We start from the raw sequence: 16127 nt of genomic DNA, 5'->3' as shown, positions 1-16127 counted from the left end.
AAGAAACTTTACAATATAAAGAAACATACAAAGGACATCTTTATTACCTACACAAGACACCTAAGTCCCTAAGACAAGATTCTGAACTATCCTACCATGAAATACAAAGCAAACCCAAGAGACAGACTGCTTCATATTGAATACTGCCGTGTCGTCGGAAAGGACCATGAATGGTACAGGAGAATCACATATACGCCCTTTCCCCCGAACCATTGACCCCACCCGACCCCACCCGGTGTCACCACCCCCCCCCCCCTCCCCCGCACGCGCGCTTCTTCCTAATGGTACAGTATTATACATCACAATAGAGGTACAGAGATGGCCAACAATCGATATACACAGAGGACTGAGAGAGAGTCAGTGAGAGCATCAATCTATACAACGCTATTACAGGAGTGAATAGCAAAAAGGACACAGTTTTTCCCCATAAGTATTACTTTGTGATCTATTGTTAATTTAAAATGAGCTTCTCTTTAGTATTTTTTCCTTTTTAAAAGTATTTTTTTCTTAAATCGATAAAAATCCTTCATATTAAAAACTGCAATATGTGGTTGCATGTTTTTTTTTTGTTTCTTTTTTTTTTTATTTTTTGCCTTTTTAACAAGACGATGGCCTTTGGAACAATCAGTCAAATGATAATCAAAAAACCAAACGCAAAAAGAAAATGTCACTTGAGGTAAAGGCTGGATGCATTAAAAAGCATTTCTAAACGTCCTCATTTGACTTTCCCTGTTCTTACAAAATATTAGCCTGTCGTTCTATCGACCATAAATGTTAAGCACAGAGATTCAATTTATAACGCCACGTTGTATTTTACACATTTTCAAATGTAAATGCAGCTTTTGCCAACATCAACCAAATCATTAGCGCATCGTCTCTCTTATTATGGAAAAAAACAGAAAAGCGGACAGTTTATTTATAATTTACTTTAAGATGTATTCATTGGTAGTGACTGACATATAAAAACATGTCAATGATATCAAAATGCATTATACAGTATTTACAAAAACAGGAAGTCAAAGATAAAAAAAAGTAATGGATGACAAATGGGGTTGTAGGAAAAAGGAGTGGAGAGGGGGAGATTGGGAGGTGTGTGCCAGTGCCAGTGATGCTGAACCTGGGAGGTGTTGGTTGTTGCTACGGTCGGTTTGAACACGGCTAGAAAGTGAAATGACGAGTGATACTCACGTTTGAACCTTTTTTTTTGGGGGGGGGGGGCCAAGGGCACACAACAAACCAAAGTTAAAATTAAAAGTTAAAGTTAAAAAAAAAATAAATAATGTAAAATTCAACTTTTGCATTTCCTCGTGTGCAGATTCCACTGGCGATTTTATTCGCTTTTCCTCAGAAAACATTTCAGCTTCTCTCTCTCTCTCTCTCTCTCTCTCTTTCTCTCTCTCGTATACACTTCATAAAAAATGTTAATGGGAAATATGACAACAACACAAACACAAAGAGTAAAATGACAGGTTTGTCCAAAAATAAAATGATTACGTTATTTCCGACCCATTGCCGCCCCCTTTTTACTGCTCCTCTTCTTCCAGCGGTGGAGGCGGCGTCGTCCATTTATCTGGCGCTGCTCCGTCCACCCAGGATCCAAATATCCTGGCGACAAAGCCGTGGACTCAGATGCTCCGAGTTGCAACGAGTTAGTGTTTCTGGACAAAAGGATCTGTGAGCTCCACTCAAACTGAACACCAGGGCGCAGCAGAACTCAGAGACGAGTTCCAGGAGGAAACAGTGGGACTTTGTATCCTCGATGAGGTTTAAACCAAAAAGGAAAGAGCTGTTGTTGTTGTTTTTTCAGGATTCACAGACAAGAAGCAAATAACAAAATGATAAAACACCCACAATTCAAGCTAAATATGTTTATACTTACAGTACAGGAGAGATAAATCCATTGGAGAGAAAATGGAGGATTACATTTGTTTTCTCTGTCTGTTATTGAATTAGAAATGGCCAGACAGATGGGTGTGAAATGGGCAAAAATAGTGAGCAAATCAAAACAAAACTTATTCAAAGCATAAATCTAACAATCTATTCCTGCTAAGTAAACAGATAAATAGTGTGAGGGGGATGTTGTTTAGGATATTGTACACAGGCAATCCTCCATTGCAAACATTTGGATTGTTTGTGCCAAAATGACATCTGAGCACGAACTAAATCACTGAGGATAGTGAGTTACTCTGACTGAAGCTTTAAAGTAGTTCTGGTAGATGTTAATTCTGGAAGGCCATGTATTGTTTTATACCCTAGATAGTGGAGATTCCACCTGGAGAATCTAAGTAACTGAACAAAAAAAGAGGTATGTGAAGGGAGTCGGACACAACAAAATGACAAAATTTAAGAAATAAACAGAAATCCCAAAAATCATGTAAACAGAAAACTGTGCATTTTTAGAGTGTGTGCTTATTCTGTCATTGATGCTGCTGCTGACATACAATGTGCCCTAACAGGAAATCAAACACTACATTAGGACAATAATATAAATGAAATTTATAATAATAATATTATAACCAACAAAAATACAAAAATTAAATGAAAACCCATTCTTGCCCTAACATAACATCAGTTCATGTTTGTTTGTTTTTTTCAACTTTTTTCCCCCCTCTTGAAAAGGAGCAAAGTTTTTGAACAAGGATTTTTTTTTTTTCGGATTTTGAGCCCCTTTTCAGTCCACTACTGTGAATCCTCATAATTTAAGTTACAATCAGCATGATGTTGGAGGTGGAGGTGGTGGGTTGGAACTGGGTTCGGGGGGAACAGCACCTTGGTTGGTTATTGAAGCTGGGGGGTACGGGGGTGCTGGGAGCCGGATGGGGTCCCTCCCAGCAACCCCCCACGGAGCCCGTCGGGGGCGAGGAGGAGACCCGGAGCGGAAACACCGTCCTGTTGCTTGGAGATCGCTTCATGCTCGCACGCCCATTTTACAGGCATTGGGATGGGGGCCCTTGAGGGGCGTCCTGCTGTCCATGGGCATCCCCAGGGGCTGCGCAGCGCAGTGCACCGTCCAGGGAGGGGTGGGAGGTGAGGATGGGGGTGAGGGTGGGAAGAAAGGAAGGAGGGGTAATGCAAGACGCACCGGGGTGAGGGCGAGGAGAGATGAAAGTGAAATAAAATAAAAAATAAAAAGATAAAATAAAAATAAAAAAAGAATCACACACTCATCGTCATGTTGGGTGAATACTGTAAGGAGAAAAGAGAGAGAGAGGGAGAGGAGAAAAGAAAAGATAAGCCAATACTATATTACCAATACTAAACTCACTATCCTACACAAGTCAACGCCCAACGCCATTCCCACCATGCCGAGCCCTCCGTCTAACACAACGAACACGCAGCAGCCAAAATGCATCATCAGTAACCATGGCAACGCAACTTTCCTGTTTCCTGAGTCAGTAAACTAGCGGTGAAGCAGAGCGGAGTCCAGCCAGAGAGAAAATGTTAAAGAATATCAGAATTTCAGGTTGAGATTCACAGATCAGTCGTCAGTGTGCGATTAATCAGGAGAAGCGCACGATATGACATTCCCTCCATGCAGCAGAGAAAGCATACGGTGTGGCTCTCTTCATGCACGTGTCTACATGCCGTGTGTGTGCGCTCCTGTGTGTGTGTGTGTGTGTGTTTGTGGGGTTTTTCTTTTGGGGGGGGGGGGGGGGGGGTGGTGGTACTCACACTTTCACTTTGGAATGGGTTTAAAAAGTTGCCTGCCATTTCGCCATCATCCCGCGGAGTCCCGGGCGGATTGTTCATTCCTGCCATGTTGTTGGGAGAATTCTGACACGAACAAGGGAGAAGAGACACACAGGAACGCGTTTGTCTACTTTTCAACAGAGATTATTGCTTTTTCAGTTTCTTAAGTCTTCTACAAGCATCTTCTTTAAGTCTTTCTATAAGAATCAGATGGCAAAAATAGCACATCTCACCAAATTAAGAGATACAGAATGGACTTCCAGCATCACATCTCCTAAAGTGTGAATGCTACTTTAATATTTTAGTATTATTTATATATTTTAAAAATGTTTAAGAGTCTCACCTTTGGCAACCCATCCATGTCACCAGACCCTGTGAACAGAGATCAATGGAAAAATTGTGAAATCACAGCAACGTCACAGCAAACTGCATTGTAGAGTCCGTCCACCTGTCAAAACCACATCACCCATCCACCTCCCCTCCCCCCAGCAGGGCTGTCCTCTCCCAGGCAATAACTATTAATTAAGCTTTTAGTTTCAGATACAGATGAGACCAAATTCCATCGGCTTTATTGATCACGTCCCACCTGTCTTCAGAATCAATGGGCCTGCTCACTGCCCATCTAATCTGTTTTAGCTTTAATCAATACTAAGGGAGGAACAGGTGCAGCCCCTTTAAATCCCACTAGGGGGCAGATACAAGCTACTAACACGGAGGATAATACATTTTATTTAATGACCTGAAGGGAACTGGAGGCCGCAATCCCAAAACATAAGATCATGTCGGCAAACCCACCTAGTGATCCGTTCATATGGTGCTGTTCCATAGCTCCCATCCCTCCCATCGGCCCATCAGGGCCCGGTCCCATCGGGAACTGAAACAGATCATTCATTAGATGTCACATTATGCTTTTATAACTTACAAACAACAAATTGTGTGTGTGTGTCTGTCTATGTATGTATGTATGTATATATATATATATACACACACACACACAGTATATAACAGTTAAGGGTGTATATTCTACTGCAGCTCAGCTGTACCAGGTCTGCCTAATCAGCCTCATTAGCGCTGATCGCTCAGACCCAACTGGAAGTTTGTTACGTGTTGTTCTGTGGTGCAGGGGGATCGCGTGGTGTGGACCAGATTGCAAGGCACACGGACCTGGACTCTGATCATTCCCTTATTGCTTTCTGTTCACGTTTTGGCCCACGAGCCTTTAGTTTGTTAGTCTTAATAAGATCCCCACTGTGTCTGCACCTCACTGCCCGAAATTCTCCGTCTCCCTCCCTCAACTTATATCTGTGGGTAGTCACCCACAATATATATACATTTTTTGTTTTTAATATGTTTTTATTTTTTATATTTATTCTTATAAAATGTATACATTTCTGAAAATCTCAAAACTGAAGGCATCGGCTGTACTGTATAAAGCAAATTCTCTCACATTAGGTCTGTTTCCTCCAGGGCCGATGGGGTTCATCATCGTGTAAATATTTTCACTCGAGTTTGTTGAGTCTGAAAAACATAAACAAAAAAAAGACACAAAGACACCAAATGTTATGATGTGCCAGTGAAAACAGTTCAGGGTCTGTATGTGTGTGTGGCATCATCCCTCAGTGTGGAGTTATTTCCACTTCCATATCCTTTCTCTGTCTTAGGCACAAGGCCGTCCGACTCTTTCTCACGTCACTTGCACATTGTACTGAACATTCCATTTATTCATATCTTTACGGCAAAGGGGGTAAAAGCAAGCTTTTAGAATCGCTCCTCTACAGCAGCGATTCTTAATCAACAACAACCGGTCAGCATGTTGTCCCTCTTCACGTATCTGCCTTAAAAGGATTGGGGGATGAGGTGACCTTGAGCTGACATTGCAGGTGGGGGGAAAAAAAAAGTTGTGAGCGAGCATGCTTCCGACGTGCACGGGAGTGAACGGGAGAACAACAGACTGAAAGATAAGGGGATGAGAGAGATTCTCGTCTGCCGGCGTCCCTGAAGCGGCTCGTGCTGTCGTGACAGGGGGGAGTGGGCAGCGTGGGTGTGTGTGTGTGTGTGTGTGTGTGTGTGCCTGTACGTGCATGTGTTTGGCACTGCATGCTCTTGGCGGTTGTAGTGGAAAACTGTGTTCCCTGACTGTGTACGTGTGAGCGGGAGCGTTCCTGTGCACCACGTTGCCGCGGCAACGCATCACAATAGCAGTACATATATAAATAATAAATAGCGTCCACAGAACAAGGTGCTCAGCAGGCCGAGGAAACAGAACATCACCTGGCTTTCCATCCATTCACTCATCCATCCATCATCTATCCAGGCATCCATCCACCTATCCATCCATCTATCCATGCATCCATCCACTCATCTACCCATCCATCCATCTATCCACACATCTACCCATTCATCTAACTACTCATCCATCCACCTATCCATCCATCTATCCATGCATCCATCCACTCATCTACCCATCCATCCATCTATCCACACATCTACCCATTCATCTAACTACTCATCCATCCACCTATCCATCCATCTATCCATGCATCCATCCACTCATCTACCCATCCATCCATCTATCCACACATCTACCCATCCATCTAACTACTCATCCATCCACCCATCCACTCAACTACCCATCCATCCACCCATCCACCCATCCATCCACCCATCCACCGATCTACCCATCCATCCACCCATCCATCCACACATCCATCCATCCATCCATCCACCCATCCATCCATCCATCAATCTGTGCATCTATATATGAATCAGTCATCCATAAATGTGACACAGTCTAGTGTTTTGGTTCCCAAGTAGGCCAAGGTCATTTTTCAGTTGTTAACAGATTAGAGTGGTTGTAAGCTTTCAAATTATGTGTCATACATTAAAATCAGAAATTATTTGAAGAAGATATGCTTATTTGAATGTTGGTACAGTACACCTAAACTCCTCTCGCAGAGATAGAGATATTTGGTTGACTCCACCCCCAACCCCTCCCCCACTAGACTACCTGTCATTGTCAGTTGGTAGGAAAGGAAACAAACTGAGAGGGCTGACATGTTTGCATTTCTAAATGAACATTAAAATAAACTTTAACCATTATGTATAATTTGAACAGTATAAGATGAGTTTAAATAAAATGAGTCACTAAAACAAGCAAAACAAACCTAAATAAAATACAATTAAAGTGTGTAGAGTATAAAAAGTAACATGTGAAAATATATAAGCCATGTTATCTATTTATTTTCCGTGAATATTTATTGATAGAATATTTTGAAAATGTTTCGCAATAAAAAAATAAATAAAACAAATAAAACATAATTTTGTGCAGAACACGTATAAACAGTATTTTTCACAAACAAATAATAATAGTAAAATGACTCTATCTATCTATCTAGATATCTATCTATCTATCCATTCATCCATCCATCCATATCTGGCTCAGATCTGCTGTGATGTGTCTCCATCAAAGCCCCGACTACTGGGGCTGAGTTAAAACCCAGACACGTCTGACTCACCTCCGGGGCTAGGCATGATGGGAGTTCCCGGTGGACCGCCTCCCCCTGGAGGGCCCTGGGAGATGGATAGAGGGAAGACGAGAAAGATAAAGAGAGAGAGAGAGAGAGAGAGAGGGGGAGAGAGAATGATGTGAGGTGAGTGCATGTACAGTATCTATCGCGCAATTTGTCACGTAACAGCCTGGAACGTGCACATCAAAGTATCAAACTCCCGCCGATAGCGGGACTCTCACCACGTAGTTTCCTGGAGATGAGGATGAGTACGCTATCTGTGGAGAGAACGGATAGAACAGTGAGACAACACTCTGATGAAACGAACAACAAACGGCACAGTGAAGATGTGAGTAAAGGAGTTTTACCGAGTTGGCGTTGGGGTTCGGCCATGGACCTCTTCCTCCAGGACCCCTACATGAGAGGGAACACAGAGGGGTTAGCAAACAGAACAGAACACTGATCCAGCAACATACAAATTGCACCCAAATGTACCAGAATACAAATATATAAAATATATTTATAAATATATAAATAAAAAATATAAAATTACTTGTGTGTGTGTGTGTGTGTGTGGGGGGGGGTAACAGAGTGACGCTGTTACGCATGTTTTTGTTGAATTCAATTAGGAAACGGAGTAAATTAGATACATCATAAAAACACATTGTTTTTATTTGCTTTGCAGAAAAGATCACTCTGATCGTGCTGCGGAGCAGTGGACTGCTCCACTCGTGAGATCATATCTGAAAAAATTCCCACCCGCCGTCTCACAGCCCGGTGGCAAATGCCTCGCGACCCAGCACCCGTCCACGGCCCCCTGGTTGAGAACCTCTGCCTTAGATTACTATCCATTGCAATCACGAGAACAAGACTAAAGATTTATCTTTAGTCTCATCTCCAGATTTCCAGAATCAACCATTTAATAGTTGGCAACATTTCAGAAGCAGTTACCAAGAACTAAATCAAATACTTTTACAAAATCAAAAATGTTGCTAAATTGAAGACTGATTTCTCACTCTTATTCAATAGCAGGTTATGAACTACATGGTTCTACATACAGTTATTAGAACAGTTTCCTTCCGGTCAGGGAGGAAGGCAAGTGATTAGGTTCTAGAATAAAATCTTAACAGAACTTGTTTAAATTAAGATCTCATAAATTCAAATGTAAGGATATTTAAAATGTCGAACCAGAAACTGCTCCTGATCCAAAAAAAACAAAAAAAACAACAACAACAAAAAAAAAATGCTCCTGTTCCTTAGCACAGTATTATAACAATGACCCTGAGTAGATACAACTTGTGGTACTAACATGTTCATCCCTGGCATGCCGGGCCCCATGGAGTTGGGGGGAGGTCTCATGCCGCCACCGTAGTTCTGCACAAAACAGAGAGAGAGAGAGAGAGAGAGAGAGAGAGAGAGAGAGACAGCAAGGGAGAGAGGGAGAGAGTGAGTGCAGCCTCGTGCACCTGCTCGCTCCGAGTCAAACGGAAAGTTCTGAATCTTAATGAAGGTCAGTAACGTTCGTGTCTCCACTAAACACAGTTTAATTATGTGTGTGTTTGGACAGCATGCGGCAGGTTAAGTGCTCAGTATGTGTGTATTGACAGCCCACAGCTGTGAGGACAAGTTTGTGCACAAGTCTCCATCTGTGTCCGTGCACGGCCTGTGTGTGTGTTTAAAACAGAGAGAGAGACAGACACAGAGGGCAGCGGCAGAAAGAGAGGGAGAGGAGAGGAGGGTTCGGGCCAGAGAGCGTCTTTACTCCGAGGCAGAGTTTGTTCGGCAGACGATTCTACTTGTCGAGCAGATGCCACACCAGCTGCTGGAGCATTCAGCACCAAAGTCACCCAGCCAGGGTGGCGTGGGGCGTGTGTTAGTGTGAGTGTGTATGTGCAGCTGGGGGATGTTTGAGGCGAATAAACAAGCAAACTGGTGGGTAATAGTGACTCTGGAGAAGGAGAGGTGCAGCTATTTCTGTATTCCTAATTCTGGGACATTTTATCTAACCCATGTTTACGTTGATGTTTACGTCAAGATAAGACAGACAACAAGTAACATTTTAACATTAACAGTAACAAGCCAACAAAACATTTTACAGCTGTAGGTTAATATTTTGGCTTAAATTGGCTTCACAAGGTAAAAGGTAGGAGGTTCCCTAAATTCCCTTAATGTAACACGTGAAATTGGCTGTGGCGTTAATTAATAACGATGATAGTAATACACTTAAGTAGCAACAGTTTTCTAAAGTTATTACCATTGATCATAAAAAAACAATAATATGCAACTTTGGAGTTGAGTTGCTCATGTAAAACAAGTCAAAATAAGCCCAAACTCAAGTAAAATAAGTTAAAATCTATTATTTTTTGGCAAAACTCAAAAGTCTATGCAGCCAAAAATACAAATGTTTATGCTTAATGTAACTCCCTTTCACTTAAAGGCAGTGTCCTTTTGTAGAGAGCATGTGAACAAACAGTATACTTTTATATGGTTAAATAAAAGCAAAATAGGACTGAGAGTGACATTTAAAAAGCCCATAATGGAGCAAATAACACAAGATTATTTCTTATAATTCACACGAAAGCCACAGTTTCCAAGTCACTTATCCTTTGGTGTGACACTACGGTTATGTCACTCAAATCATGATCTGCTCAGTGTGTGTGTGTGTGTGTGTGTGTGTATACCTGTGGCCCCATGCCTCCCATGCCCCGAGGTGGGTTCATTCTCATCGGACCGCCCATGTTCGGATGCCCTGCGATGGGAGAGGTGAGGGAAAACATTAAGATTATCGCAGATTACGTTAGATTAGATCTGACTTTATTCTTCCGGACCGGGAAATTACACTAGGAAGGAAGGAAGGAAGGAAACCTGCGTGTTAGCATGTCACCGTCGCTCAGGTAAAAAAAGGATAACAGATAATTCTATATAATGAGGCCGAGAGGGCAGTGGTGCCCTCAGACATTTTTCATTGGGGTGGCCAGATGGGGCAACTGAAAATCTCGGGGTGGCAAACAGGCCCTGTCCAGACTGCTTTGATTGGGGGGGCAGTAAGAAATATTGATGGGCTTACACACAGGGCTTTTTGGTTTCATTCAATTAGAAATGGAGGAACATAAATACATCTACATATAAACACACTGTTTTTATTTGGAGAAAGGAGTAACGGGGATGTGAAGCGGAGTGGAGGTCGCTCTGATCGCGCAGCGGAGCGGAGATCGCTTTGAAAAAAAAAAAAAAATAGATATTTTTTGGTTTGATTGGGCAAGACTGTGACTCGAGAAGTGTATTATGCATCTGTGACCAGTGGTGGGGCCAGCGGTGTGGCCAGACCAAATCAGGTGAAACGCGGTCATACTCTGTAACCTGCATCACTATTGAATCTCTATACAGTATTACAATCTGTTAGGAATCTACTCTCAAAGGTTGAGATTTCATTCATTAATTTACATGAAGAGACAATACAACAGATATAATACTTAATAATACAATATTATATGTGTACAATATTACAATAGTGTAATACAATCTAGTGGACAGGGGTTGTAGAGATAATAAACTGCAACTTTTCTAACATCATCTTCATCATTTATAAATCAAATATTGATAAAACAATGTTCCCTGTATTTTTTCCTTGTGATTTATTAATTAATTGTTTATGATGCATTTTTTTTATTTTTGTATCTTATTTTATGTACTCTTTTGAACTATATCTATTTATATGATGTTTCCTATTTATTTTCTTGTTTTTTGAATTCATTTACTCTTTCTTTTTTATTCATTTTTTTCATATATTTTTTAGTATCTTATTGTGTGTAATGTGCATTGCATTTTATTGTCAGAATGTGAAATATAAATAGTTTGACTGATTGATGCGGCCAATGGATCCACCTGTGTGTGTGTGTGTGTGTGTGTGTGTGTGTGTGTGTGTGTGTGTGTGTGTGTGTGTGTGTGTGTGTGTGTGTGTGTGTGTGTGTGTGTGTGTGTGTGTGTGTGTGTGTGTGTGTGTGTGTGTGTGTATATGAGTGTGGTGGCCACCTTGTGGTCTGGTGGGGTCCAGGCTGTTTGGCAGGAGTGGCTGGGAGCCGGGGATCCCCCCCGGGGGCTGGTTTGGCATCCGGAGCGAAGGCCGTGGGCCGCCTGGGTACCGCGGCGACATAAACGGCTAAGAGGAGGAGAGAAGGAGGACAAGACCAGAGCTCAACACTAACTTTTAAAAGAGGTTGCCAGGCTGGCAACCAGGCATCAGCTTTTTACGTCAGCTTAATAATGAAAATGTGACATAGAAGAATGTTTAAAAGCTTTATTACAGTAACCAAACACAATTATTTGTAGTTTGTGTTTTATCTGATACTTGATACTAGAATTTGAATATTGACAGGGGAAGAAACACAAGTCAAGACAGACAAGAGTTGTGAAAACACCAACTCCTCTGGTCACACTTGGCCTGATCATACTTGGCCCTTCCCCACATGGAATCTGTGACATTGCTGGTTAAATAATAACAGGCAAAGGCAGTAGGTAGTCATTCCCACATTGACCTCCTTTACAGAAAAGTTCCATATGGAGTCTATTTGACTTAGATGACTGCTCCGGATATATTACTTCATGATCACGCGAGAGGTGTCTAATATCACGTGAGACTAGGCAACAGAATTGTTTTTTAGACCAGCGATTCGTTCCCTGTCTCCCTGCCCCTCCCGGACGGACTCTTCCCTCCACTGACTGAGAGGAGACATAGCCCCCGTTTCGGACTCAATAACCCTAAATCCAAAGTTATTAAATCAGTGTGGTCATTTTTAACCTGTCCTACAGTCTCTGCCTCCGGAGAATGAATGTTCTCCACCCGTTCTCCCTCTCCCTGTCCGCTCCCTCCTTCTCTGGCTCCACGCTGCAGTGCAGCCGGCGGGCAAGCGAAGTGCTTGTGCCCAGTGTCCCCACACAGTCGCACCGCACCCCTAACTGTAAATGACACAGCAAGGGTCTGGGTGGCATTTTTAAAAATAAAAAAAATAAAATTTAAGAATATAATACCTGTCTCCGTAGAGAATGGAGGTGTTTCTGTTTCTCGTCTTTGCAGCCAAGCTCCATGGTTCTGATCGAACTTAACATTTTTTCCAAATGGTTTTTTTTCTTCCCGAAAACAAATCGTTTTTAAAATATTTGTATGAAATAAATATGAATAAAAACCCACTATTTGTGCTTTATTTGGATTCGGCTCCACCACTGAAATGTTTACTGCTTCCATTCCGACACACTTCCATTCACAGCCATTCCGGCAATTTGCTGGAAATTATACAAAGTCGAGAGTGGGGAAATTTATGGAACGACTTTTACAGAACATTGAGTCCAGCTCCTTTTCCAACATGACACCAATAAGGAACATTGTCAGTAGATTTACGGCTTTCAGTGCAAGTGGGCTTTAGCCTGTGTCTCTGTCTCTCTCTTACACCCACATGCATATGCTCACCACTCAGACAATATGAATCTCAACAGTTCTGTTTGTCCCCTCATTGTTAACAATGGTAAATTCAACTTTGATCTAATCTTTCCATTTAAAAGAAGCTCTTTACCAGATCAGGTGTGAGCAATGCTAATTATTAATGCTGTCGGTCTACAAAGATAAGAACTGGTTATTGTATTGTAACAGCTACATGTTAACAAATTTGACCATATTTAATTAGAAAACTGACTAAAAGTTAATACATTTCCTGTATATTTTTATTTTTTGTTTGTTTTGTAAGTACACAATATCGTTTCAGTTAGTTTTGGTTATTTTCCTATCTAGTTTGAACTAAAAAGTTTTTTTTCGCACCTAGATTTAGTTAAGTCAAGTTTTAGTTGCACATGTATGGTGAAAAAAGGTTTGAAATGTACTTATGGTGGTAGCCGACAGTTTTCCCATGAATGCATCAATTCTGACACGCATTACAGTCTGCTAAATGTAATGTAATTTCCGAGCCTGTGAACGCAGCATCGCTTCCTGCTTTAGACTGGAGCGCTTTAAACCGGAGACTAGAGCCCTATCCGCAAGTTAATATGAAGAGAATGAGTCCACCATTTAATCGATCGCTGATCGTTCTCACAGATGATTCCCCCCCCCCCCCCCCCCCCCCAGTTGTTTGCATCCCTGACTGTAAACCTTGCTCTACTGCTGTCCACTGTGATCGAATCTTCGGCTGACAACATTGTCAGCAGCCTGGCAGGAAAGGCAGCAACTAATACGGCATGAGACGGCAACTAATAATATCATTTTTAAAAATCCCATTAATAAACAGTAAAAGTTGCTATTAATCAGACTGTAATTAGACGGTAGTAAATTTTTTCAATGATTGCTGAAATTAGCACTTACGTCTCTCAATCTCAAAAAGTCTCTCAAAAAGAAAGTGCTGTCTATTGTGAGAAGATAATTAGAAATCATTCGCTGAGGACAGATCGTGATCTTCAATGTTTCTGAAAATGAAATAAAAATGAATAATAATGCATTTTTCTTGTGTGCCTTTTCTTGTTACTATGGGATTTGCCATTTATTAATGTAACAGGTGCTTTACAAATAAAGGTTATTATTATTATTATTATTATTATTATTATTATTATTATTATTATTAAGCTTTTTTAAGTTGACCAATTCCCCTGAGTTACACTCCCTGGCCAGCAGGGGGAGCTATTTCTTTAGAGAAAATAAATCCAGCACAAATTTGTTTGTTGGGGGAGCTGCTAAGACCCAGAAGCTGCACCTCAGGTAGAAGAATCCATCAGGATAAAGAAACGACAGAGATGCACAAAAGAGGGATAAAAGAGATGCAAGCCAAAAAGAGGGGTTAACAGTTGGCGCTCAGAGACAATTCACTATTTACGGCTTATCTCTTTCAGTGGCACTGTATTGTGATGAAAATAAGACTTTTGAATGCTGCAATCTGAATTAATGACTGGAAGGAGATATGACCTAGAGAAATGTTCATAATAATAATGTTTAACAAGTGAGTTCTTGTCTGATATAGTACTTTACATTTTATTACTATATACTGTAGTTCATACTTATGAAGCTGGACTCTTAAACATGGGATTTTGTATGAAATTCCCTGTAATTGATCATAGTGATAATAAAATCCTCTAAGATTCAGTGAATTCAGTAGTGATAATTTGCATGGTACAGAACCAATTAATTATTTCTACTGAACAGCAGAGATTTACACCATTAATTTGGGCTGACATACAATCCATTTTTCTTTATCAGAGATCTAATGTTGTCCTCAAGAAATTGAAAATTAAGTGTTTTTTCTTTAAAATCTCTCCATCCCCCTATCACTCTCTCACTCTCTCTCTCTCTCTCTCTCTCTCCTTCACCCAGCCCAAAGTCTATCAATAGAGCATTAATGTGGTCTGTGGTGTTTGTATTCTCCAAAATTACTCCCTATTTTAGTATCGACACCCTCTTTAAAGTGGTACTCTATAAGATTATTAAGTATCAAAGTGGTAATTTATAAGATAATTTTACTTAAAAAAAAAAAATTCTATATTTTTTTCAGATGAAACATACATTTAAAAAAAAAAAAAACAGTAATTCAATGTATTTATGTTATGCGTGTGTTCCTCCATATGCTGTTTCCATTGTTGGTGGAGGGGTTCACCATACATGCAAGTTAAACACAGCTGTGGTGAATGATCAGTGACAGTGATGCATGCTGTGATCTCACGAGAACACGGAAGTTAGTACAGATCCAACATGGCGGCGCCCGGCTGCACAAATGAAACACAGACAATCTGCTCCAACTCAGACAAATAAAGCAAATTGTAAAAAAAAAAGAAAGATTAACACACTACGCAAAACCAAAGTGGAGGACCTTGAGGATCATATTGATTATTGTCATGTACGAGTACGTGATGGAAGAGGACCAGGACCGTAACAACACGGCGAAGAGGAAGAAGGCAGACTCAGTCAGAGGTAGAGGTAACTGTCTTGGATGAGAATGACAAGAAGCTTGGTAAGGTGGACATGCTTGGTCCACTTCACCAAGACATTATAGACATGAAAGCCAGCCTTGATTTTCTGCACCTTACAGTCAGCGTGCTGCAAAAAGAAAACACAGCTCTTAAAACCTCTGTGAAGCATCCCACAACAGAGATGGAGGTTGTAAAAAAAAAAAATAATAACAGTGAAAGAGACTGTCCTTGATATCCAATCCAGAAGTATGCGGGACAATCTCATATTTTCCGGCATCCCCGAGAACAACACCGAGACCCCAGAAAACATGGTGAAAGACTTCCTCCACAACTCCCAGAAACTCCCCACAGACACCATGAAGCAAATCACCTTCCACCGGGTTCACCGACTGGGACACTGCGCGGGGAACCATCCCCGCTCCACAAAGTTGGAACACTTCAAGCACAAGGAGCTGGTTAAAAGCAAAGGACAGGAACAGAAGGGAACCACGTCGGGCATGAACGACCAATTGCCTCGAGAGATCAATGATCGACGGAATGTCCTGTAGGAGAACCGGCAGAAGGGTAAACGGGGAACCGCTGGTTGTTGATAAACTATATATAGCCGTTCTGTTATTCCCAGACTCCTCCACCACACCCTGGTTATTCTGTTAATTTTGATATGCGAGATGTAGAAATAAGCATCCTATCTATGTCAGGATTGTAAATATTGCTCACTCTTATCATCTCACCTTCCTGATCCCTCCCTCCCAACTTCTCTTCACTCTCACTCTCTATCCACCCTCTCACTATATGTATGTCTGACTCTGCAATGCTCCATCTTTATCTTCATCTACATGTCAGTTTTTTGTGTAAATATGTAGCCCTACAAACTTCCTGCAATACTAGGACTGTAAAATGGAACGTAAAGGAGAAAAACACAGACCAATCTATGGAAAAACATGGGCACGGTAGTATAGATATTGCCCTGGATGCATAGTGCTGTTGCATGGG

The 16127-nt window shown here is 41.3% G+C and overlaps 1 protein-coding gene across 6 annotated transcripts in view; it reads right to left on the bottom strand.

The window, feature by feature from the left end:
* Window positions 1-265: 265 nt before the first annotated feature.
* ssbp4 (single stranded DNA binding protein 4) overlaps window positions 266-16127 on the bottom strand; it is a 121725-nt gene continuing 105863 nt past the window's right edge. For 5 of the 6 annotated variants that reach the window (XM_080009271.1, XM_080009273.1, XM_080009276.1 and 2 more), the window contains 11 exons: window positions 11229-11355; window positions 9878-9945; window positions 8506-8570; window positions 7565-7610; window positions 7439-7474; window positions 7206-7260; window positions 5138-5208; window positions 4486-4564; window positions 4034-4062; window positions 3673-3774; window positions 266-2989 (listed from right to left, as the gene is read on the bottom strand). In XM_080009271.1, the coding sequence (XP_079865397.1) occupies window positions 2909-2989; window positions 3673-3774; window positions 4034-4062; window positions 4486-4564; window positions 5138-5208; window positions 7206-7260; window positions 7439-7474; window positions 7565-7610; window positions 8506-8570; window positions 9878-9945; window positions 11229-11355 (759 nt within the window). In that variant the 3' untranslated portion in view covers window positions 266-2908. Of the gene's footprint in view, window positions 3187-3672; window positions 3775-4033; window positions 4063-4485; window positions 4565-5137; window positions 5209-7205; window positions 7261-7438; window positions 7475-7564; window positions 7611-8505; window positions 8571-9877; window positions 9946-11228; window positions 11356-16127 lie in introns of all 6 variants that reach the window. The other variant, XM_080009272.1, reaches the window with a different exon arrangement.

Source organism: Zeus faber (assembly GCF_960531495.2).
Source record: "Zeus faber genome assembly, chromosome: 1".
Taxonomy (NCBI): domain Eukaryota; kingdom Metazoa; phylum Chordata; class Actinopteri; order Zeiformes; family Zeidae; genus Zeus; species Zeus faber.
This window is presented reverse-complemented; position numbering and strand designations above follow the sequence as displayed.